This window comes from Limulus polyphemus, unplaced genomic scaffold (genome assembly GCF_000517525.1).
Source record: "Limulus polyphemus unplaced genomic scaffold, Limulus_polyphemus-2.1.2 Scaffold1109, whole genome shotgun sequence".
Classification (NCBI taxonomy): domain Eukaryota; kingdom Metazoa; phylum Arthropoda; class Merostomata; order Xiphosura; family Limulidae; genus Limulus; species Limulus polyphemus.
In genome coordinates this window covers 275268-301622 of record NW_013666719.1, presented here as the reverse complement: position 1 = coordinate 301622, position 26355 = coordinate 275268, and the positions used below count along the sequence as shown (strand labels likewise).

Here is a 26355-nt window from a genome sequence, read left to right as displayed (position 1 = left end):
TGTATTTATCAATATTGTCAAAAAATCCTGCCAATAACAGTGTAGCTCACCGGCTCTCCTTAAAATTACTGATTCCTGGTCAAACATTATCAATCTAACTTACTTCTTGATTAAGAAACATTAATCAAAAATCAGAAAATGAAGATTTCAAAAACTTGAATATTTTTTATATATTGTCTGTAGTGATTTTGAAATGAATCCCACTGTAACTTTTGGAGAAGAAGATGATGTAGTGATTTTAGCCCCATAAGCACAATGTTAAAGAAAACTTGAAAATTTCATCACAAATCAGAAAATTAAGATATTGAAAAACTTTGAACAAATTTTTTAGACGTTGTCTGTAGTAAATTAGAAACAAAGTACATTGTAAGGTATGGAAGAGTAGATGATTTAATGGTTTTTCTCATAATAAATTTCAGGTTTTACAGTGTATGGAATTAATGTCTGCATAGAAAGGATTATATTTTTTTATTGACGTCAACCAAAGGAGGTCGCACCCTGCGCCCTCTCAAATTTAAATCCACAATGGCTCTATTAAACGGAATATACGTTCTGAATCGGTGTTCAGTCGTTGGGCGACTTGGGAGGGTCAAGTTCTCAGCATACCTCTTCCTCCAATTGGACCGACTCTTCTTTATGGAGGCACTGTTAAATTTTAGGGAACATTCATTAAATCAATATACCCGTAGAAAACACCGATAAATATCACAGGTAATTAAATATCTAGATTCATCACCCCAATTTCAATATTACATTATTATCATCATGCACTCTACTAATTGGTGCAAAAAAAGAGAGGTCCATATTTTTTTGAGTTCCAATAGTTATTAATCATTTAATCTGTATTGATTTTTAAGAATCCATTAATCTTTTATTTTAGCTTTAATAATCCTTTAATTTAGCCCCAAATAATCCTATAATCCTAAAACCCTAACATCCATCCAACCATGAAAGGCTGAGTCAACAATATAAGTTCATTACCTTTACGTCACTCTGTAGGTGTTCTTGAGAGAGAGTAGAGTGATGTGTAAATTTAGCTCAAACTCCCAATATAGCCGAGCACTCGTGTTTGCCTTCGCATTCTACAGACGTCGTCTATTTTAGCTGCAACAGAGCAGTAATATAACAAGATTTGGGAGTGGAAGTTGAATTTGGTGATTTTGCCTTGGCCAAAGACTAGAAAAGGTCAGTTAACTAAGTGTTTATCAATCAAGAATGGATATTGCATGAGGAAAAATAGTCCATATTTTATTACAAACAACCTTTCTCATTTTATATGACATAGTTAGGCTTTTCATCAGATAGAAAAGGATATAGCTTGAAACATTACATATTTTATTACATACAGCCTTACTTGTTTTATTTGACAAAGTTGGATTTTCATATGAAAATTGGCAACTTGAAACTTGTGAACTGGTTCAATGCAACCAAAGTCGGAGGAATGTAAGAAATAGAGTAAAACATAATACTATGGAGTCATGACAATTTCTGGTCAAATAACTTAATATGTTGGAATGTAGTTATAGAGGTGAGTTAAAATGATAAAATAAGTTGAAAGGAGTATAGTTTTGTAATATTACCTAGTTACATTACATTTTTTAAAACATATACCTGTAGTCTACCAAATATATCATTTGATAGATAAGTATATATATATATATATATATGGACAAACATTGGCTAATGGAAAAGCAGGTAATGAGGTAACTAAAAAGTTTCTCCTTGCTTAACACATCTTTAAATGAAACCTCCACAAAGGATCCGCTATAACTACTTTCTGTTTTAATAAGTGTATTAAAACAGAAAGTAGTTATAGCGGATCCTTTAGATAGTTGATTGTTTTGCGGTTTTCATTAAAATTGTTCTTTACATTTGATCCTGTTCTGCTATAGCGCTTTTTAATATTGTGATTAATTCTATCTCTCAAAAATTTTAAATATAACTTTCTGCGCAACCACATGTTAATACAAAACTACTTAAAAATCCAATGCTAAAGGAGTCATCAGGTTTGTTCAACTAATGTCTGATTGAAATCTGATGTGTGCTATACAAGTTTTCATCCCAATAAGAACTTGTTCGCATTGAAATGATAGATTTAAGTGCCTAACATTGTTGTTTCATCTTTGAGTACGATTAGGCTTCGCTAATCTGTTATAAAAATGTCGAATTTTGTCATCTTTTGGGAAATAATAGTTTTGTCTTTATAAAATAGAACTATTTTTAACAAGTAACATCAGAAACGTTTACACTATTGACTGTTATTTGAGCAAATGTTTAGTTGACTGTTGTATTTGTGATATATTGTATAAAAAAAGCTTTATTCAGCCTTTTAACAACTGATATTATTAAGTTTATAATTTTTTATCATTTAATTGGAATGTATAACATGATGATGCATAAAATCATTATTCGCACCACACAAAATTTCATTATTGAAAACATAAACGTTAGTCAGTAGTATCATATTCTATCGTTTAATTCGTATTCTTTCTTGTATTACGACGCTATTAAATTTTATTTACATTATATATGTATGCTTTTTCCAATAACCTGAATATTGAGCATCTATTGTATTACAAACTACAAATCCTTTTTTCACAATTAGGTCTAATCTTATGGACTTACAACGTTAAAATTTGGGGTTCAATTTTCCCCCGTGGACAAGTGCAGTGTTTGGTAATTTCTGAAGAAAAATTTAAAAATTTTTCCGTTGTTATTACCAAATATTATGGCGAATAAATATGGTAAAGCAATATTGAGTAAATAAATTACAGCACCAACAACAAAGCGTTTTTCTTTTCAAGTAGTGCTATGATGACATTGTGAATATTTTCTTATATAAAATCCTTATCTAAATTGCTATTTTCAAAAAGTTTCGAAGAACTGATTTTTATATACTACGTATTTGAGAGTTAACCTTTACGATTAGGTATAATGATGGAAGCTTCATTTGGTTTAGTTTTTTGGCGTCTAATTTTAGCAGCTGTAGTTTTATTTTGGCATTCCTAAACTGTTGTGAACAAGAAGTATAATGCTGAGCTTATTACTTGCATTTTTAACTATTGTTTTTTATAGCACTAGAATGTCATGTTTAGCAAACACACGCAGTTTTTCTTTGATATTCAGGTATACTAATATATCACTAAACATCATGTAATACTCTAACAGTTGAAATTTCAAATGCATGCTGCTAACTGTTATCGTTTGTAGTTTTATTTTGCTGTTGAAATGGCTATGGTTGCATTATGCACATTTCAGTATTGTACTATTTGTTGTCGTGTTTGATTCATTTTGATTTTTTTTTATTTACATTTCTATTGCATGTGTCATGTTCTTATGTTTGTAGCGTTGCTTTTTTCTTAGAATTCTGTTAGAAATCTTCTGTGGTTTATAGTTTTCTTTGTTTTTCTTTTGGATTAACGTTTTGTCATATATGTCCTATTGTTTGTAAATTTAATGTGGAGTTCTTTGAACTTAAGTGTTGGTGATTATGTTTATCGTTTGCAAATTTAGTTTCTACTATTGGCAGTTTGATTGTTCTATATTTAGGAATAATGAAGATGTAATATATAAACCAGATTTAAGATGTACTTGCAGTTTATATATATGTATATTGGATTTTGAGCTACATTTTAATTTGATACATATTATGCACGATGTGTTCTACCTGTTTTGGTTTCGCCTCGATTTATTGTTGAGTAACGCGCATATTAAATTGTATGGTGGATAAGTAGTAGTGTTTGCTTTTACGGTAAGATACATAATCGAATCATATAATCATTGCAAACGTCTAGCAATTTCTGTGTGATTTTTTTGGATGAAATGCAGCTTCCTAGTTTATCCAGAAAATGTAGTAAGTTTTATTACCAAACAGGTCACCTCAACAGCAAAGCGCAATTCTCAGGTGAGAAGAGGTTTGAATTGTACAACATCTATACTTTTATTGAGTTATCTGGGCCAAGCGTGGCTCAGTGGACTATGGGGCCGATGTTCTGTGATTCGTACCCATTTACCCCTCCCTTTCAAGAAAATAATCATGCTCCGCACTTGGGGATCGTAGGTGAGTTAAAAGAGTGACGGTTAAACCCCACTATTCGATTAGCCCACTCTAGCTCTCTAGCTAATCACTTAAAAATAAGAGATGGCTAGTACAGATTGCTCCCGAATTGCTTTGAGCGAAAGATTGACCAAACAACGTTATCTTCCATCGCTGCTTTAATATAAATTATAATAATATTATGGCCACGAAAGTTAAAACAATTTCCTTTAAACGAGTATTGTTTAAATTCACCTTCTATACTTTGCTGTATTCTGTAAAGACATAAGATAAAATCACAAAGTGAATATATTTGCTGCTAGGAATTTGTTTTGAATCTGCATTCTTGTGCAGTACTTTCAAAATACCTAAACATAAAATGGAAGACCTTTATATTCTGCTTACTTCTTAAAATTAATTGTTATTATATCTTCTTAGATATCATTGTATAACTTTGCGCTAAAAACAAAAAACATCCAGCTTAGGTGCAGCTAACATGGAAAGTTCGCAGCCACTCCTATTGTTTTTTCTTATTCATGTTGTGATTATGTCAAATATATTGTCATCTAATTGTTGTAGTTTATTTTTCTAACAAATATAGTTGCATAAATTTAAAAAAAGAACTAATCATTAATTTTATCTTTATAGAAATATGAACAAGACTATCTACGTCATAAAACAAAAGAGAAAAGCGACTAAGCCTATGATATTATCCAAAATGCAATCTTGAACAACTTCAGATATGTGTAAAAATTCGTCCACAAAACATCTCGCTTTATTGCTAAACAAGATTTTTTGTTAATTTCTGGTTACCTCATGTTTGAAAAAAAATCTATTCCTTGAGATTTTCTTATTGATCCCATATACGGAACCAAAAATTATTAGGAAATATTAGAATAAGTTAATTATGTCTTCTGCTTGGAGTCAGCTGGAACAACTCCTCACCTGTGCTATCTGTCTAGATAGATACAGAAACCCTAAGCTTTTACCATGTCAGCACACATTTTGTATGGACCCATGCTTAGAGGGTCTTATAGATTATGCCCGCCGGCAGATAAAATGCCCGGAATGCCGAGCAGAACACCGAATCCCCTATCAGGGTGTTCAGACTTTCCCCACAAATGTCACTTTGATGAGATTTTTGGAGCTTCATAGAAATGTAACTGGGGAAGAGCCTGAACCTCCACCATCTATGATGGAACGCTGCACAGTGTGTAGTGAGAAAGCCTATGTCAACAAGTGTGCCCACTGCGACAAGAAGGTCTGTGATGAGTGTAGGGAAGCACACACAGATATTCTTAGGCGAGATATTAGTCGAATTAACAATCAGGTAAAAAGGGGGCTTCATCGGTTATCTGATGCTTTGACCCTGACACAGAGCAACACAGAAAAACTTGAACAGAATTGTGCTAAGGTGAAAGATGATATAGAGGAGCTGGTTCGTCGTTACACTAAGGATCTGAAGGACACAGAAGAGAAACTTCTCATAGAAATAGACGCGTATTTGGAGACTGAAGTACGCCAGATGAAACAATTAAAAGATGGGCTTGAAATTGAAGTAGAAAATTTAAACAGTAACAGTGAAATTATAGGAACGTACATCAATGATGACATGGAGTGGACAGATGCTGAACTTGTAGAATATAAAGAAATATTCTTAAAAACTTTAGAATTTATACGAAACTTTGAAGCAGATACCTCTGACTATGCTCGTCGTGTCAAATTCCAACTTAGAACTGATCCCGATGTTCTACGCCAAACACTGATAGGTTTTGGAGAGTTAAACATTAGCTCCCTAACTGTTATGCCTTCTGGTACAACGTCTCCGCCATTTTCTAATGCATTGATGAGAAGTCAGAGTGATCATCGGCTAGCTAGTCAGTTTCAGCGTCGCCAAGAATGCAGATCATTACTAGACATCAACAGGGGAATAGGAGGTCACACTAGTGACTCTGAGAGAGATGGGAGAGAAACTAGCTATGGCCGAAATCGACGAGACTATTCAGAAATAAATAATTATCGGCGTTTTGGAGAAAGAAAAGATTATGACTCATCTGACCGTGAAAGAAGTAGAAGTAGGTTTTTAAGGGACGAAAATAGCCTTTTGTCCCACAAAAACTGGCGAGATTCAGATGCAGATATTTCTACTTATCGGTCCCGGTTTACCAAAGATCACTCTGATGAAGGTCATGAGCCAGAGGCGTCTACTGGACGAAGTGTGCGATTTGAAGATCTTCCTGAACAACAAGACAAACTCTTTGAAAAGGAAGATGTCACCAAAGGACCCTTAAGTGGTGTAATAAAACTGATAGATTCTCCTTATTTCATGGAAAGACTCCATCAAAATGAAGTTCGTCAGAAACAACACCAACAAGAGAAAGAGCATCAAGAGACAGAACAAGCCAACCTAGCACCCATCAGCCGTGTTCCTATTGTTCCACAAAGACAGACTTCACGCCAGCTCAGTGAAGATGAAATTGAAAGGCAAAAAAAACAAAATCAAGCAGCAGCTGCTTCTCCCCAGACAGCAACAGTAACAGTTGCACCTCTTGTATCACCAGCTTCTCCTACTCCTTTAGTCAGTCCACCATCTACACCTACCAACCTTGACTCTCCAATCAGACCCCTATCAAGAAGAGTTGCAGCACTTCAGAAAAATGATGCATTAACAAACAGACCTAGAAGTCCAGAATCCCCACAGGGCGTTCATAGGTCAGGAACGTCGTCTCCAGATAGTTCTACTGAAACTAGCTTATCATCACGACAAAGTTCTCAACAAGAGGAAGTTGCAGAATCCCCACCTTCTCGTCCAGCAAGAAGGCGTACAGGAAGTTTATCAATAGAACAAGAGACTGGAAGACCAGAAGATACAACACGTGCACCTAATTATCCTTCACGTCAGCGTGAAGCCATCAAGCCATTGTCCAGGCAAGTATCTGAAATTCATGAGTTAGTAGGTTCTAGCAATATTTTGGCTTTCTGTCATAGCCATAAACTAATTGGAGATATTCCTTATAGCTTAGAAATGAAGTGTTTGAAAGAAATAGGTAAAGCTGATACTGCAACAATAACTATCCCACCTGTGTCATTTTTGTCCTTTCTGGTGACTAAGAAAATATTCATAATTCAATAAAACTTCTATTTCCTATGGATTAACAGTCCAAAGTCACACTTACGGACCTCCAGAGAAGTGGCAGTTAAAGAACCTCAAACAGAGAATAAATAATTGGTTAAATTGACCAACTACAACCAATTTTACGCCAGAGTATTAACCTGTTTTCCTTTTCAGAATTCCACATATTTCAATGACATCTAAAAACGAACTATTTCGTGAGAACGATGATCCTTACTCTACAACAATGTCAGCTCTAAAACAATTCATTATTATTGCTTTAAGTCAACTTTCAAGTTTTGTTACTCGTTCTATTTGTTTTTAAGTCGTATATTCCCGTTTTCATTCTGATTTTCTAGCAGGAAAAAGGATATCAAATATATTATAACCTCTTTTTTTTATGGCAGGTCTGTCCGGCCACTGCTGGGGAAGAGTCAGTCATCAGATATTGAAGAACAGCAAGTCATTCCACCAACAACAAACTCCACCTCTCGAAACAAAGGTGTTTTGTTAGGGAGAGCGTCTACATTAGATAAGAAAGAAGATGAACGAAAAACTCCAGTTCAGTCTTCTTTTTATGGGCGACTAGTGAGCCAGCGAGTCTCTACAAACCCTGAAGTCCATGAAGAAGAAGAAGAGGAGGATAGTGACACAGAAAGTGAAAGTGAGGTGAGCAGCACAGAAACAGAGAGTGAAGAACAGGCCGAAACAAAAATAACAAATGTTCGAGAAAGCAGCCCGAGTGTCACTGCACTTTTGTCTCGAAGTGCACAAATTCGTCGAGAAAGCAACGATTCGTCCAAGAAAGAGACAGCTGCGGCTGTTAGTTCCCGTTTTTCTCAATATGCTAGAGCTAAAGAAGAAGAAGAGAAAAACCGTGAAGTTAGAAGAAACAGTATGATCCGTGACGAAGAACCTAATCCTCAAAATAAGTATGGAGTTCTAAGAAAGAGACCAGTTGTTGAAGATGAAACTGGGGACAGCGCTTCTCTGTACAGCCGCTACTTGTCACGTAGTCGCAGTTCAGCAGGGCTTGGAGAGTCGGAAAGTAACCATGATGAAAACCGTGAGAACTCCTCACGAGGTATTTCTGACCATTATTGTCGTGACTCACGCTTTGGAAGTAATTATCGCCGCAGTAGAATTGCCCGTAGCAAAAGCTCAGCTGATATTGTTGCAGGTGAGGAAAGTCCAGAGGAAGAATTGCCATCATATAAAAGTAAAGCCGACAAACTCGAAGATGGTACTGGTCGCTCAAGGAACATTACCAGTCAAAAGTTCAAAGATGACAGTCCTCCCGAGGATGATACTCCAAATGGATCCAGTTCCTGGGCACTGTATCTGCGTAACAAATATGGATCCAGGTCATCAACAGGTCCCAGTAGATCTGTTATACGAAGCCGCAGTTCCCATAGCCTGTATTCCAGAAGTGATAGTGATAACAGTTCAGACGAAGAGTCACCAAGTTGTCACAATCAAGAATCGCCACCATCCAGAGCTGGTAACAACCAGTCTTATTCATTCAATTTTCCTCGAAGCATCTACATGCAAAAACGGAAAATGATAATGAAAGTAGGAGTCAGAGGAAGTGAACCATCATGTTTCACATGGCCCAGAGGAGTCTGTGTGGGTCCAGAAAACACCATTGTTGTAGCAGACAGCAGTAATCATCGTGTTCAGGTAGAAAAAAAAATATATATATGTTTTTAACGACTTAAATAATTAAAAGTTTCCATATGATATTGTAGTGGCTTTATGAAAGATTGTTTTGTCTTCTTTGTGCAGTATGATGTATTATTCCATTATGTCTCTTCAATATGTCTATTCTTAAAACGAAACAAAAGTTCCTGAAGCGATGTATAAAAATGTATTCTGTGTAACAGGGTATATAAAAAAAAGTTGGTTGCTAGAGAAGAAGTTTTAAAATATACTGTTAGTTCTCATGATATTTGTAGTGAGGAGAGGAAATCCACTATAATCTTTAAATAAATGTCCAGAGGTTTTAGTAAAGTTAAACAAAAATAAAGTAAACAATCCACTCAAAAGTTATACTTCTGAATTTTTGTTTTAATTCTCATAATATTATTGGTATGTAACTTTACCTTTAGTGTAGTAAGTTTAAACAGACGCAGTTCATTAATTATAAAGTCGAAATTATTATTGTAATGAAAACACAAAGTCATTTGAACATTTATACGATTATCGTCTGTATGAGCAACTAAACTAAAACAATAAGTATTTTCGTACAAATGTTTTTAGGTTCTTGGTTCTTATTTTTAGTAAAGAGGCTATAATATATTTTGATATACCGCAAACTTGCTACTCAAGAGTTACAGCTGATCAGAAATGTGAATATGCCATTGATGAATACTAATTTTGTTCTGTTACCATTAGGTGTTCGACTCTAGTGGGAAGTTCTTACAAGAATTTGGCACTTACGGAAATACTGAGGGAGAATTTGATTGTCTAGCTGGCGTAGCGGTCAATAGGATTGGACAGTTTATAGTATCTGATCGTTACAACCACAGGATTCAAGTTTTTGACCCTTCCGGCAGATTCTTAAGGGCTTTTGGGTGTGAAGGCCGCACCGATGGAAGGTTCAGTTATCCCTGGGGAATAACTACAGATAGCCTAGGATTTATCTATGTGTGTGATAAAGAAAATCACAGAATTCAGGTAAACGTTTCTTTTTGTTTGTTGGTAAGCACAAAACTACCCGATGGGCTAAGTGTGTTTTGCATAATGCGAGTAACGAAACCCGATTTTTAGCCTTATAACCCTTCAGACGTGCCACTGAATGACCGCTTAGGTAATCTATGGAGACAAATGTTGGCATATATTTGTAAAGAAACTTCTATATTTAGGTATTATACTAACTTATTATGAAACTTCCTTTTACCTTCTAATATGAGAAACAAAACAGTTTGCTGCTAAAAAAGTGTTTAAGTAATGACATTCATTTATGAGGTTTATTTCATATATTATATATGATTACTAATACCATATTTCTGTAATCTCAAGAAAATTTTTTGTATACGATTAATAATTTATTTATGGATTGTAAATCTTTATCTGATTGAATATTCCCTAATTAGGATGAATTAATTTTCCTGACTGAAATTAGCGAGATGTAGGACATATATTATTGTTGGTACCAGGACAGAAAGAGAATACTAATCGTAATATATTGTAATGTTATCAAAAACTTGATTTCGCTACCAACACCAAGATCTTCTGGCAGCTCAATGGTACGTTTGCATGTCTTGTTTTATGATGTGAGCTCTTGGTTCTTTGTAGTTGGTCCTAAGTTTATAATAGGGATTTCTATCTTCTCTAATGTAACAAACCGTGTTGTAAAGTAGTTTTAGTAGTATCGTGTGTCAAGTATCTTTCTGTGTTTAACATAAATAATTTTTTTAATTCTTCCATGTGATTTTGTCTTGTTACGATATTTATCAAAATGGCGGACCGCGAAACAATGTGATAATATGACTGATGAAAGGAAAGGAAAAGTTGGTGTTATACAAAGAACAGTTTTTGGCCAAACTGAGCAAATATATCATGGAGATATTATACATTTAGTTTATAATGTTTACGAAAATTCGTCGACTACCACTGTTGTTTCGAAACCTAAGGGTTTGAAGTGAATTTTATCTTACCTGTAAATGTTGATAGTGTGATTGACTCAGAGATGATTATTAATGGCTATGATTCTTTTGTTAATGAAGTTGCACATCTTTACTGTGTCTTTCATGTAGGTACCAAAATATCTTGATGATTCCGTTTTACTTTCCAAATGAATTTAATTATAATACTGAAAGTAGATTTGTCTGGAAACGTGATCATGAGATATATATGCGTATTCGCACGTGTCTTTTGCTGCTAACACTACTGTTTTGCCATATTTTTAATGGTTTTTGATCCCCTAGGAATATGAGTCTTTATTTGTACAAAGCATAACATTCAGAAAAACTAAATCTGTAATATATGTTAGAGAGAACATCTTTACAGAGATTTCTCAATATTAATATGTCGGTTATGCTTAATTTGATGTTCCCTTTGTCGACTCCATAGCGAATGTTTGTAAAACTTCTTTAACCAAAGAACACATTGTTCCTCTTTATCGCTTAATTATTCCTAATTTTCATCTTAAGAAAAACGTTCTGAGTGATAACTTATTGTCTGCTATGCGTAAACTAAGCCACTAATTTGTGGGTGGGAGCTCTAAACTGCAATAGATTAAGAAACATTGGTAAACATTATAATTTTTTTATTGTTTTGCTTTACATTTTGATGTTTTTTATTTACAGGAAATCATTTTTTACAGATTATTATCTGGAAATTGTGAAACAACATTGGTGAAATTTAATGTTCACTAATAATGCAAATTGTAATAGACAGGGTATATCATTCTTAGGTAAACGTTATTTGGCATATTATGTGTCGTATTTAACTTCTGACCGAAATGAAGGGTTTTGACAAGTAAATTTAACTATGATACTTTCTTTTTGGCTTTGGGGAATATTCATGAGCTCCCTGGTATGTTTCGAACGATTCACCAATTATGCTGATTTGTGTCATAGGTTTATTGTTACTGTTGGTAATTTCAACTGTGTGATTGATGAATATTTAGATAAATTGCTGGTTCATGTATCTAGAGATAGCAGTCACAGTGCATTTCTTTCTTTTTCTATGTTATTTTTCATTAATTGTTGCCCCCAGTGGCACAGCGGCATATCTGCGGACTTACAACGCTAGAAACCGGGTTTCGAAACCCGTTGTGGGCAGAGAACAGATAGCCCATTGTGTAGCTTTGTGCTTAATTACAAACAAACATTAATTGTTTTATTTTGTTGTAGTTCTGGAAATGACCGTGTTTTTATTTGGAGAAAATTTGATGCGGGAGCTTATTCAATAACGTATTGATAAAGTGTTGTTTCATGGTTCATTATTATCTATTGTGATGATTCCTAACAGTTTTGGTTTCCTCAAATTGATCACCCATTGCTTTTTTGTATTTATTTTGGTAGTATTACACGTGGAACTAGCTATAGACATTTTAACATTAAATATTTATCAGATTCTGCATTTGTTATAAATGTTACTCAGCTTATAGAATTTAGTAAGAATGGTAGGAATATGTTTCTAATAAAAATTATGGAATATTCGGTAAAAGATGCTATATACGTCAGCTATGTATAGTTTTTACCGTCGTGTGGCTTATGATAGGCTTTTAAAGAGGCAGATTTTGGCATCTGTTGTCTAGTTGCCAAGGTTGTTTCAGGTTCTGCGAAAAAAACTATGTAATTTAGAGGCGAATCTAGAAAACTTGGATACGTGTTGAGGATGCAATTTTATATTAAGTTGGTAAAGATAAATCTTCTTCAAAATATACTTTCGTGCTAAAAATATACGTTCTAGAAAGTATATTTTGATGTACACCCTAAAAATGGCGTGAATCCTCAGGTTTTTGAGAGGTTTCATACACAGGTGACCAGATTTCTTTTTCTTATGGGTGCCCATTTTTCTGATAAAGAGTTTACGGCATCTGATGTTCTTGACATGCAACTTCCTCGTTGTAAATCTCCTGGCTAAAATAGTTTTACAACTGAATTCTATCAAACCTTTATGCCATTTTTTCTTGACGACTTTCTATTGATTCTTGGAGATTTGTATTGATCTGGTAAATTGCTATATCATATGGAAATTGGCGTTATTGCACCAGTACCTAAAGGCAGAAATAGAAGAATAGTGATACGTGGATGTCCTCTGTCTTTGTTAAATACGGATTATCAGATTCTAGCAAAAAGTTGGATTTCGATTATTTAGTAAATATCCGAGCTTAGGGTGAAAGATACGTTAACTTACGCTTGTTGATTTCTCTCTTGTTTCTTTATACAGGAATCAAAATGACTGTGGTATTTTGGTTAAGTTAGATCAAATGAAAGCTTTTGATCGCGTTGAGCATGTTTTTTTTTCATGTTTTTCAACATGCCGAGATTCCAACTTTGATATTATCCGAGTTGCTTCTGTTCCCACTGTGATTAAAATGTGTTACCTATGTAGTTAATTGGACTAAAATCAAAGTATGTTGTTTGAGGCTTTGGCGTTTAATAATGACTTGTAAGTGGGTGAGTATGTATTTCTGGTGTTTTCCTTAAAGTGTTTGTCTTAATTATTCATATAAACTTGACTGTCTTGGCTCAACTGAATTGGAATGCTGTTATTGAGAGAATGATTCATATTCTGATTTCATGGCTTTATCGCTAGTTTTACTCCAGCATCTTAAGCACCTCCTTATAGCATGTGCTCCAAATTCTGAAGAAAAATAGAACTTTGATGAAAAGAATCCTGAAAATTGTAATGTATGAGTGGGACACATTGTTCTAGAAGACAGTATGGTGAAGAAGGTCCTAAAAGAAAGGATTCAAGAGAAACTACTTAAGAATAAGGAGAGAAACGTACTGCTAGATGATCTGAGAGATGGGTAATGTTATGGGTAGATGAAAAAAAAAAGAGCGAAAGATTGAAAAAGGTTGGAGGAGGAGCTGTTGAGCGAGGAAGAGCCTGCCATTTGGCAGATAACTCAATAATAATAATATTCTCACCTTGTTTAATATTAATAAATTCTTAATAGTCGTTTCTATAATGTGACATCCATTAAAAGTTCTGAGTTACTTTCATCAGGTCAAAATTATATTGAATCAAGATGTTTTCAGTTTTCTTTGGGATTGGCGTATTCATGAAGTTGCTTACGATATTTTAATTAAACAAGTATTAGAGGGAGTAGTTAATCTTATGGAGTTTTGCTTACGTAAATGTGCTTTTTCGGTTTAAACTTTTACAGCGTTGTTTGGTATATTTATAGGGTTGGTCCTAATTTTTTTCGTAATCACTATGGGCACATGAATTTTATTTCAATTCTTTGTCGTATTCTATTACATAGAAATTACAACTTTTAACCTTATTCTATCCAAGAACTTGCAGTAGTGTGGAATTCAGGAAATATAACTAATTTTGATTAACCTTTTTTTCATAGTCCGGCATTAGTTTATGAAAAAAGTTCCGCTATATTTTTTTCTTGAGTTTATTGTGGCGAGAATTGTTAAGGTTCGTAACTAGTTGCACAAAGTAATTCCGAAGTTTTTGAGTAGTCCAGCTGTAATTACTACTTTTACATAGTTCTATACCTGATGAATGCAATAATTTTAGAATAATAAAGAAGAGAATATAGGTTCTTCGAAGTTTCATAGTAAGGGATTTGGAATATTTGGGTATTTTTTAAGGTTCTTAGATAAATTGTTATATCAAGCTTTGTATGATCCTTTGCAATTTATTTCTTCCTGTTAGTATGTTTGAGTTAAAATTTTTAACGTGTCTGTTTTGTCGGTGTAGTATGCGACATAAGACTTTTGATCATTTTACAAGTTTACAACCTTGCAACTTGAATTATCTGATTTTGTTTAATGCTGTTACTAGTACTACTGTTAAACTTATACAAATTGGTCGTCACCTGACAGGTTATTATTTTGTTGTTGTTGTTGTTCCTGTGTATTGGAATCAGTGCCGCATCTCTATTTCTTTCTTCTGTTTTTTTATGTTCGGTTCACTTTGACTTTTTAGGAGTAGCCCCATATAATACTGGTTGGATCTTCTTCCAGAATGGCGTCAAAGAACTTCATGTTTATTAACATTCTTAGCTAAATTTGTTATTTTTACGTCTTTTAGTGTTTTTTTCGCTTTTAGCGTTCTTTTCCTCATTTGCTAAGATTTTTAAAAAACATAAGTTGTGAAAAAATACGCTCAGCATTTTGAGGCTGTTGGTACATTTTAAGAGTGACGATCAAATTCCACTAGTCGATTAGAGTAGTACACACGATCCCAAATACTGTGCGAGATTTTGCGATAACAGGATGCGAACCTGAAGCCTCGGATATGCAATGGGCCACGCTCGGCCATTTTATATTGTATTTTATTTATAAGATTAGTTGATTTTTGTTATCGTTTTGGGTGTAATTTTGTATGTCATATAGTTTCTCAAGGCTCAGTTTCTGTTCTCTAAAACTCAATTTTATTTCATTTCTATATGTAGTTGTTTAATTGTATTACTTATATTGTTTTCAACTACTAATGTATACTGTATTCTTGTTTATACCCTTGTATGAGAAAAGATTAATACAAAATATGAGTGCTTTTAACGTTAAAATATGGCCTTCGATCCCTGAAATGAGCACAGTACAAATAGCCTATTGTGCATGCAACTTTGTGCTTAACACCTAAGTAACAATCCATTGCTGAGCTGTTATTGAGAGAGCTATAACATTGTCTTCAGTTATTGTTTGTAAATTTTTGATATAATTTTTATCTAATTTACATGCTCTGTTCTTCTTCAGAGTAAAAATGTTAATGTAATAAGATGACTTATGTAATTACACGTTTTATAGTGTTGATTATTTTAATTTTAGCCTAAAACCAACACGAAATATTATTTTGTGACTGCTTAATAAATTTCGATGAAATTTACTATGCTGTATTCTGGAATCTTATACATAACAATATTCGAATGTAGTTTACACTTAAATATACTTAAAGTTCTACTTTTACGCTCATAAAAGCTAATATTGGTTTTATTTTAACCCTTTAAAGAATTGCATTTGAGTTGCGAAGGCACATTTCACGATGATGTTTTTCATTTTCATGTATATATATATGAACTTGGTAAAAATACATTATTTTTTAGTCTAGAGAGTGATAAAAATTATTACAAATATTAATTTTCCATATTTCTAATAGCAATGTTTTTAATTCAGAAATTCTTACCTTTTTATATCGAATTTCATTCCTCTCTAGTTAGTTCAAAATCATATGTATTTATAGTCACCTCTTTTTTGTTGTCAGTACTTTCGTGTAAAAGACTAAACCTTGTGCGATATAATTTTGAAATCAGCTGATTTATTTTTTATAATCGAACACATTTATGCCACTAATATTTCGTCACTTGAGCAACTTGGTGATTGTAGTTATGTTTATGTTTGGTCAGCTTTATGATTGTTTTTGTTTATTTGTTGTTAACTTTAATCTTGTTTGGCAAAAATAAATAAATATCATAGTCTCACATATACAGGGGAAGCAAATTTAGGAATTATGTATAACATGAAAATTTTAATAGTATTTTGAAGTATATAGATATTTTAATATGCAGGTTACCAGTGATACGTTTTTAGTCTCTAAATACAAATAATCATATTCTAAGTGCATAATAATTTAGACCTTTTATGAAATAATTTTACTTCAGAAAATACACCAAGGAAAGAACTGTAAATAAGCTTAACTGAATAAGTTGTACGAGAAATCTTGTTTTGATAAAATATTATCTTGATTACCTAAAAGATGAAAATAGTAATTTTGCTAAGAACATTATTTTCTACGAAAAATAAAGATTAAACTCTAGGTGAACTTACAATAACTTTTATACTATGTTTTATATAGCGCTTTTAATAATTAACTTATTCTGAGATGGGACAATTTGCTATAGAATACACTAGTTAGAATGACTGAAATCGAAAAGTAACAAAACAATAATGTACCGCATAGCAAAAGTAAGAAACTGTGTATTACTTTGTATAAAAAGGAAATCAATAATATTATACCATGAAAAAAAAAGAAACTACTTTTGAATGATAAATTAATAATTACATGTATAATTAACTGCATGATATAACGCAAACTAATAATTCAATGCACGGTGGGGGGAGCCGATCACTCTATGGTAAAGCTCTGAATTTCAGCTCTAGTAACCAAAGTCTGAATCCGTGAGATACCATAAAAAATATTACCCACACTTTAAGCTGTGGTTGCGTTATAAGAAAGGCAGTCAATTCCTTAGCGTGATGATCAGTGGTAGGGTACTGCTTACTGGTTTGGTATTTCCAGTAAAACAGTTTTTTCACAGGGCAGTCAGGTAGGCCTGCTAATTCAAGGTTCGGAGAATATAGAACTATAAAGTGTACTGATCCCTCCGACCTAAAAAGAAATACTCGGCACAGATAAAATTTTGAATATACTAATGTTGATTTACAAAAACACAATCACAATAAAATAACAAAAACACAACAAGAGCATGTGTCTATTGGTGGTTGTCGAACTGGTAGCAGTAATGTGAAGACTTCATTCAAAAGCTCATATTAGATCTATGTCCGCCCAAGTAGTTAGGGCAGTACCAGAGCGTCAATTCGACCGACCTCGTAACCACAAAAGAAAAATCGACATAAACTTAAATTATAATTTTTTTTCTGTCTAGAATTACTTCAAATTGTAACATGAAACTACATTCGTTTATCCTCAGTAGCTCTAAGTTCGTAACAGTGTATATTTATTTATAATTAACTTTCATTGTTTTATTGCCCTTTGAACTGTGTCTAACTACTATCTGCACTATTATAAGTTGTAAGTCACTGGGAGAACTTGCAGCTCACGTTATGCTAACGAATTACATTACCCACGAGCTGCTTGCTTGTGGGCCTCATGAAATATTTTGATTATAATATTTTAATATATATATTTTACCTAATCTAATCTTAATAAATCTAAAAGGGTTCCTATTTTTACATTTTACTAACTTTTTATTATACATAAAGAATAAACATGAAAACAAGAAATAAGATACTTAACCAATCTTTTTTTTCTTGCTGTCAGTTTTCGATGAGAGTTAACCCTGTTTTTTTTATACTAATAATAGTAATGCACTTAATAATTCTTATTTCATTAAATAATGCACCAAAGAATACAGACTAAGAACATGCAATAAGTAGACAAATTTCCTTCCCTATTTAAAATGTTCTGTCTTTCTTGCTATCAGACAAGAGCCATTGCAAATTCATTCAAGCTAGTCATTAACTTTCTCATGGGAATGATATTGGTGTACTCTGAGTGAAATTGACATCTAACTGTTCAGAACATAACGTTATACAATATGTCATTTGACAGATGAAAACCTTGACTTTCTATTGGTTATAGGTAATTTATAATGAAACGTAAGAGGGAACTACCAACCAATTCTGAAAGAGAGGATGTGAGAGGTGGGTGTGGAAGAAGGGGTCTGATTTTCTATTGGATAGCTCTGTAACCAAACAAAATTGAAGATTATACACATTTTTGTTTGTTTGAGCAATAACGATTTTATAGAATAATTTACGTATAATTTCGTACTTTTTTCGAGGGGTGGTGGATAAAATAGGGATGATGACATGCTAATAGAAAATGTGTCACGTGGGTCACACTAGTGGAAATTCAGGAGTTTTAAATATTGCCTTGTAAAATTAAGAACTTAAAACTTGTATACTATTAAAATGTGGATTATCTGCTAAGATTTTCTGCTATTCTAATTGGTATATCATAAACAAAAAGTAGTTTAATAAAATAAGTAGTTTAATTAAAAAACCTTGTATAATGTGCAGTAAAGAATAACAAGATTTGAAATTTTGACCTTATGTTCGCCTAAACCAGGTAACACTTTCGTTTCTACACACCATAAATTCTATTTCCATATCTTTCAAAACTTCATTTAAACTTATTAGTTTCTAAATACACAAATGGATATAATCGTAAAAAGACCTTGAATTATGAATCAAAGTATTAAGATTTTTTTAACAATGTTTCAGTAACATGAATTATACAATTCAATATTATTATATAAAACTCACGTTTCGTCATAGCCCAATATGCTATCATACATACTTACTAAAACTTCAGGTACTATAAGCATCATAGTTTATAATTTTATTGGATTAGCTTTCATACAAATTATGCTCATTTGAACTCAGTATGTAAGATTTTATATAGTTTATATATGATAGTGAACAATCAGTCAAAAGCTCAGTTTATTTATCTCATGTTATAATTTCCATAGACTCAGAAAATATAATTAATGGATACAAAACAATGCTATGATACTATATGATATTCGGTGTTCCTTTCAGATGAAATATTAAATTGCAGTAGAACGGGTCAAGGTCGTTGACAGGTATACGACAAAGGTCAGTTCTGAGTTGACCAAGCCTATTATAATACATTGTCGCTATCTATTTATTTACATTTTATTTCATGTTGAACATAAATGGTTCAAACTCTACATAATAACATAAATTTAATGTTCACCATACTTTAACTGGAACTTTTATACATCACTGAATTTAAAATTCAGTAAACATAGTTCTTTCACTCTACGTGATATAAAACACCAATTGTGCATTCACGATATTTGATGGGACACTTTAGTTAGCATTCAATTCTTGTGTACTTTCTATTAAATTAAACTTCATAAGCTGATTATTCACTTTTCTAAATAAATTGTCGTCACTCATACTGAAACATCTTAGCTTATAAAATATATGATTAACTTTCATAGAATGTTTGTACGTTATGCTCATATTACTATTTCAGTTATAGTTTATATTTTTTAGTTGTTTAATAATATCTGAAAGCAAACTGAATTAACATGAGACATCGTACTAAAGACATGTCACTACATAAACTAATGAATGACACTACACAAACTAATCATGCAAGATTTCAGTTAGTAGGCCTAACTACACCCCCCTCCCTCACCCAGAGCTGAACTAAAAATAAAATAAAATGAAACAACAAAAAACAATGAACTAAAATTGATGTTACACTTTAACATTAACTTTCCACAAAATTGCATCCAAATCACAACTATAGTAACATTAATACAATAAGAACCTCTAAAACTTTATTTTACTTATGCTATACATGCTACAGTCAAAGCACAATATACACAAAATAAGGCCAATGCTCACTTTAAAACCTTTAAACATTAATTCGAAAATTTTCATTAGTCATTTAACTTCAAACAAGTTACTTTAAAGGTCACCACAGTTCAAGTCAAAGTTATTCTAAGAGCTATAAAAGTTAGTAATGTTATTGAAAATTAAAGTTAAAAGTTACTAAAAGGTTTATAAAAGATATTCTTGCAGAATTCCTTATAACACATGAAAAACTTTTTAATCCTGTCTTAGTGAAACCCAACATTATATACGATAACAAAATACATTTAAGAAACCAGGTTTGCAAACAAAATTTAACTGACATCCATGTGATGTGTGTTTATTCTGAGTTGGGCTCCAGGCCATAGTTATGTCTGACCCTTGCCTTATTTACTGACAAGAAGGATAGCGTGCTATTTCTGGACATCACTTGTTAATGTCCCTGAAAGAAAGTCAGTTAATTGCCAATTAGTGAACACATCTTATATGCTCTCGAAATAAGGAAAGTTGAATTGTGTACTCGAGCAACTCTCAGTGGTCAAACTGGAAACTCTGAAAAATTGAGGGGTAGCAGGAACACTGTATCATCCAGTAATATACTGGCTGCTTTCCTTCTGGTCAGTATTTCGAAAGTAAGGATGGTGTCAAATAACCTTGGTAGCTTTGCCATGAATACAAAATACAGTACAATACTGCAAGGTGAAAACAAAAATAATTATGTAATGCAGGGTAAGAAAAAACCATAAAGTACTAAATGATAAAAAGTAATTGACAATATACTGTATGACACGAGATAGAATGATGTTGTGTTACATGGTAAATACAGAAAACAATGCACTGCATGATAAAAGAGGAAAAATTCAAAGTACATTATGGAAATAGAAGATTATATTTAATTCTAGAAGATAAACCTATAACATACTACGTGGTAAGACAAGAAACTGGTAGAAGATATACTGAGAACATACTACAAAGTAAAAAAAATATATATATATGGTAGAAATTAACTGGAAATGCATATCACAATGAAAAATTAACCGCCAGTAACACATAATATATGTCATATCCTGGCCCTCTTATAGCAGGGTAATTAAACAGTTTCAGAAATTTTATTTCTGTTACGAGATCTAATAAAACGAGTTTGTCACTGAAAGCCAAGACACCTTATGAATAAAAAAACAGCCCATGAAACTTAGCAATAGAAATGAGAAAAATACACTGAGACTATAGCAATTCGTAAATTCAAAGCTGTTAGAATATCATAACATTCTTTGGTATTTATCAACATCAGCAGAAAAAAGATATCTGCTAATAGTAAAAGGAAATGATTAAATATGTGCACTTATCTATCCCATGAAAAAAATGTATACATTATATATAGTATGGTATATTAGCAGGTAGAGTAATATATTAGTTAACATTTATTTCTATGCTGAAACTGTGTTACGGTTATGAAATATAATTATTGCAGGTTTTCCAATCAGATGGTAGTTTTGTGGGGAAGTTTGGCTCTATTGGAAGTCGTCCTGGTCAGTTGGAGCACCCACACTACATAGCTGTCAGTAATACCAATCGTGTCATCGTAAGTGACAGTAATAACCACCGCATTCAAATATTCGACGTGAACGGTCGCAGCTTATCTACGTTCGGCAGTGAAGGATCAGAGGAGGGTCAATTCAAATTCCCACGAGGAGTCGCTGTCGATGACCAAGGTTACATCATGGTAGGGGACAGTGGGAACAATCGAATTCAGATTTTCCATCCAGATGGTTCCTTTCTCAGATCATTCGGGACCTGGGGAGCCGGAGATGGAGAGTTTAAGGGACTGGAAGGGATAGCTGTAATGTCAAATGGAAACATTTTGGTTTGTGACAGAGAAAATCACCGTATTCAAGTGTTTTAGATGAGAAAGTAAGACATAAACCAATACTACTTTTCTTTAATTTGGCACCTCTAGATTATTTGTTTAGATAATTAGATTAGCATATCAAGTAATCAACTTTGTTCTTGGTATTAAGAATAAGAAAACTAGCTTATTAAATATGAAATTTATTTCTTGCTTTGAAATCTGCATAAAGGAAGTTAGATATCACATTACAATAGAAAAACGTAAAAAAAATGAATATTTTACAGCTTAAAGTCCTTTTTATTATATATTAGGTGATCCCACAGTATTTTTTGAGAAATTTCTGCTTAATCAGTCTTAATTTACAAAATTGTCCAAAATTATCTTTCTTATTTTAAAATTTAATAATTAAACAACTAAAGATAACATGCTGCAACATGCCCACAGTTACAGTGGAAATGGCATCCGTCACCCTTGTCTTTAGCTCCGGGATGTTTGCTATAGGCGTGCGATACACGATGCCCTTAACATACACCCAGAGAAAGAAGTTTAATGGAGTGATGTCTGTCGAACGTGCAAGCTATGAAATTGGCCCACCCTGCAAATCAAACGACGCAGAGCCTTTTCTTGCACGGTTGCCATTTTATGGGGGTTACACTACTCACTGAAGTGAAACAAAACATGACAATAAAAATTGTTTGAGTTGGGCTACTGCAAGGTTGTATTTCTTTAGTTGTTTAATTATTAAATTTTAAAATAGGAAAAATAATTTTGGGCCACCCTGTATAGTTTATAATTTTGTATCCTAGTGCAAAATAATTCTATAGTTTAGCGATGTATATTCAAGCCTTATTCTCGGGTGCCCTAGTCCACATCCTAGCGGATATAAATAGCATAAGAAATGCATGGTGAAACCGGGTTGTCGCCTACTACTAGCCTACATTTATTTTTAGTATAAAAGAGGAGTTGAAATGTGCTTAGTTAAATAAATGTAGAAGATGTGTTAGTTTGGTTGCGAAGTTATTATTTGAAAAGAGAAAAATGGTGAAGATATCTCGGTTATGATACACCAAAGAAAACTTTCCACGGAAAGAAAATGAGGGAGAACCTCGTAAAAATGAAAGAATGGAGTAACATATGTAGGATAACATAAAAGTACTTGAGTTGCTCATGTAGAAGCAGAATAGAGAGCTGTCTAAACAAAACGTAAAGTTATTTGGATTCAATGAAAAGTAAAAACAAAAATTCAGATGTATTAAACAGAAGATTTCAAAAATTTATCTAAAGGTTAAATAACAAGGTTTCTGTTTGTTATATATTTAAGAGCAAAACTACACGATGAGCTAAGTTCACTGTACCCACCGTAGGAATCGAAACCCCGGTTGTTAGCGTTAAAAGCCTACAAGCTTATCTCTGAGTCAAGTAACAGGGAGTTTAACCAATACAAATAGTGGTTGGAGCTAACTCAAAGGTAGCAATAGTTTGAATTATAAAAAGTTTCGAGAAACAAGAAATATAAAAGTGGAAAAATGTAAACATTGAATACAAAGAGAAAATAATAATTAAAAACTGCAAACATTTCACTCCATAAACATAGAATCATTAGGTAGAAAAGCAAAGATTAATAAATATTGATAAAATTTTTGCTTAATTTTTTTGCGTGGCTCGTACCCTGCATATCCTATTAGGGACTTGTAAACAATGAAATAATGGACCCACAAGTAATTTGAAGCATAAAAGTCAAAGGGTTAGGAATTAAATGTTGAACCCACAACGTCTCAACTCCAATTGCCTTTCGCTGACTGCAGCCAGTTGTGGGAAGGCAGTTACCCTTAATATTTAGAAATAGCTTTAACGTAGAATTATACCAACCCTAAAAAATCTACATATTAAAACTCCCAACCTCCACCCTTTTACGTGACATTATAAAAAATAATAATGATATTCTTATAGTAGAAATTAGGCACCCTAAATTTCTACAGAACTCTCAACCTCCGTCCTTTTAGTTTATATTATAAGGTAGAAAAATAATAATATTATTCTTATAGTAGAAATAAGCCACCCTAAATTGCTACAGAAATATAGCGCTGATATTAATCGCTTATGAACAATTAATGTATTGCATAGCATTAGGTATATATATATATATACATTTAAAAGGCGTACAACGTTAAAATCATTGCACAATGACTAATTTATTAAAAACAGGGACTAGCCCTAAAAAGATGCTATATGTTTCGGTGTTCTTACGCCTGAGGTTTGCAGAGTTCTTAACGTTATTCTACTTTTAAAATGGGGTAATAATAGATACCCTGGAAATTACAGCCCAATTAGTTTTAATTCTTTAATGAGAAAAATTCCAGATTATGAAAAAAGAAGCTTTGCAAAATCAGCTTATGAAATACATCATAAATGAAAATCAACATGGATTTATTATAAGTACATCTTTCCTTAACTATTTGTTAACTTTTTCGAGGACGTAACGTGTTAGCTGGATGATGGAATGGATGGGACTTAATTAACTTAAAATTTCGAAAAGCTTTGATAGGATGCTACACAATCACGTCAATAGGGGTTGGAAAAATCTAGAATTTAAGTTGTAGATGGTGGGGTGAAAGAAAGTAGAGAGTTGTTACTGTGTGCACTCAAACAGGTCACTTGTTATTAATAGTGTCTCAGGGGTAATTTCAGGGGCTTTTACTTTTCTTATTTACATGGGTGATATTAATACATGCATGATTAGTTAATTAGTAAAGTTTCCTGATGGCATTAAACTATTGGACATTTCTAGTTGTATTAAGAATGCTCGGTTACTACAAAATAACTTGAATCAGTTATTAAGTTGGAAAAGTAGTTGTAAAATTACCTTTAATTATAGTAGGTGCAAAGTAATGTATTTATATTATCATAATTTTGGTGACAAGTTTAAAACAGATAAGAATCCATTCAATAGCATAATTAAGGAAAGAGATATTGGCATAGTGGTGAATAAGTCTCTCAAACTATCCAGTTAGTGCTCTGTTGCTAATAGACTTCTAAAATGTACAGATGTATTTATAAATTATAGACATATTGATTACAAATCAAAAGAGGTAATTACTATACAAGTCAGTAGTTAGGCCTCACTTAGAATATTATGTAGAATTCTATTCTCCTTATTTACTGAAAGAGGTTCAGAGAAAAACTATTAGGATAATTCTGGGGATGGAAGGACTATCTTACAGAGATATGCTAAGATATCCTATGTTATTTTCTTTTGAGAAAAGAGGTGTAAAAATGAGACCTTATTTAAGATTATTAGGAGGATCATATGATGAACGCCTCTGATTTCTTTATGTTTTAGGATGATTAGCTTACGGAGTGAATTGTCGTAGTATAGGAACACACTTTACAAGAGATTAGAAGAGGAATGAATAATTTCCTAAAAAATAATGATTGTATGAGGGTAGGTAATGCAGGGACAGTCATAAGAACCTAACTGTCACTTATTGCCCGTGCATTTTTTTAAGTGTCCAAATCGAAAAGTTTCAACTTTATCTTATAGTGTTAAGAAGACACTGAAAATGGACTCTAATAATTTAAATATTACATTTGACCTACTCTTCAGTTTTCACTCTGAAGAGAAGTAGAGCAATTGTTTCACAACACATTATAAACTCAGCAAAAATTAAAAAAGAACTTCATCACAAACCTTCTTTACTATTTAAACCCTACAAAAACAATGCTTATATAATCTTAATGAATCTATTTCAGACAAGGGATGTTGTTGTTTTAGCGCAAAGCCACACAATGGGATATCTGCGCTATATCCACGCGAGGAATCGAATCCCGTTAGTGTTGTAAGTCTGTATGTAAACTTTCCACTGAACAATAAGAGAATGTAGACAAAAGACTAAATATAATTATATATATAGTAAATAAATACCTCTTACTGATTTAGAAAGTGTATGATTTGAGAAACATGAAAAAAAAATATTTATTTATTTCAATGCAACTTGTGGATTTTATGACGTAATCTGAAATATATTTTTTGCGTATTTTTTAGCGCTAGCCTTGTGTTTAGCAATTTTAAGTCGTTCTTTCTAATTGTGCAGAGTATCTATATGGTAATAAATGTTCCTAATTAGATCAGTCAACAAAGAGGATAGCAAACCTTAGACATTCAATTACCTAGTCTGCTAGTTAACTTTATTAAAAGTAAGTTTATAGATAGGTGTAAAATCTTATTCTAACTTAATAAGTGGAATGTAAAAAATTACTTTTAATTATGATGGTAAAAATATATATCATTTTAACATAACAACATAGAGAAAAACGCATTCATATGGTTTTTTTATACTCTTCCTTCTTGCATAAATATTTAAAGAAGCACTCAAGGACAAAGAGTATTCTACTTTTACAACTACATTTTTAAGTTATTTCTATTTAAATTGAAATAAATCTTGTCTTATGACAATTACACCAAAACAATACGGTTTAACACCAGACTTTTTATCTTTAAAGTTAATATTTATTATTAAATCAATATTCAACTTTGATAATAAACAAGATTACGACACTTATGATATACAACTCT

At 32.6% G+C, this 26355-nt stretch overlaps 1 protein-coding gene across 3 annotated transcripts in view; it reads left to right on the top strand.

Moving 5' to 3' along the window:
* The first annotated feature begins 602 nt into the window (after nucleotides 1-602).
* Nucleotides 603-26355, top strand: part of LOC106462173 (RING finger protein nhl-1-like) — a 26901-nt gene continuing 1148 nt past the window's right edge. Inside the window, exons 1-5 of one of the 3 annotated variants that reach the window (XM_022389356.1) lie at nucleotides 603-711; nucleotides 4685-6964; nucleotides 7556-8828; nucleotides 9543-9824; nucleotides 21405-21844. In XM_022389356.1, the coding sequence (XP_022245064.1) occupies nucleotides 4944-6964; nucleotides 7556-8828; nucleotides 9543-9824; nucleotides 21405-21836 (4008 nt within the window). In that variant the 5' untranslated portion in view covers nucleotides 603-711; nucleotides 4685-4943 and the 3' untranslated portion in view covers nucleotides 21837-21844. Of the gene's footprint in view, nucleotides 712-1101; nucleotides 1186-4028; nucleotides 4061-4684; nucleotides 6965-7555; nucleotides 8829-9542; nucleotides 9825-21404; nucleotides 21845-26355 lie in introns of those variants that run through there. The other 2 variants (XM_013922071.2, XM_013922072.2) reach the window with 2 other exon arrangements.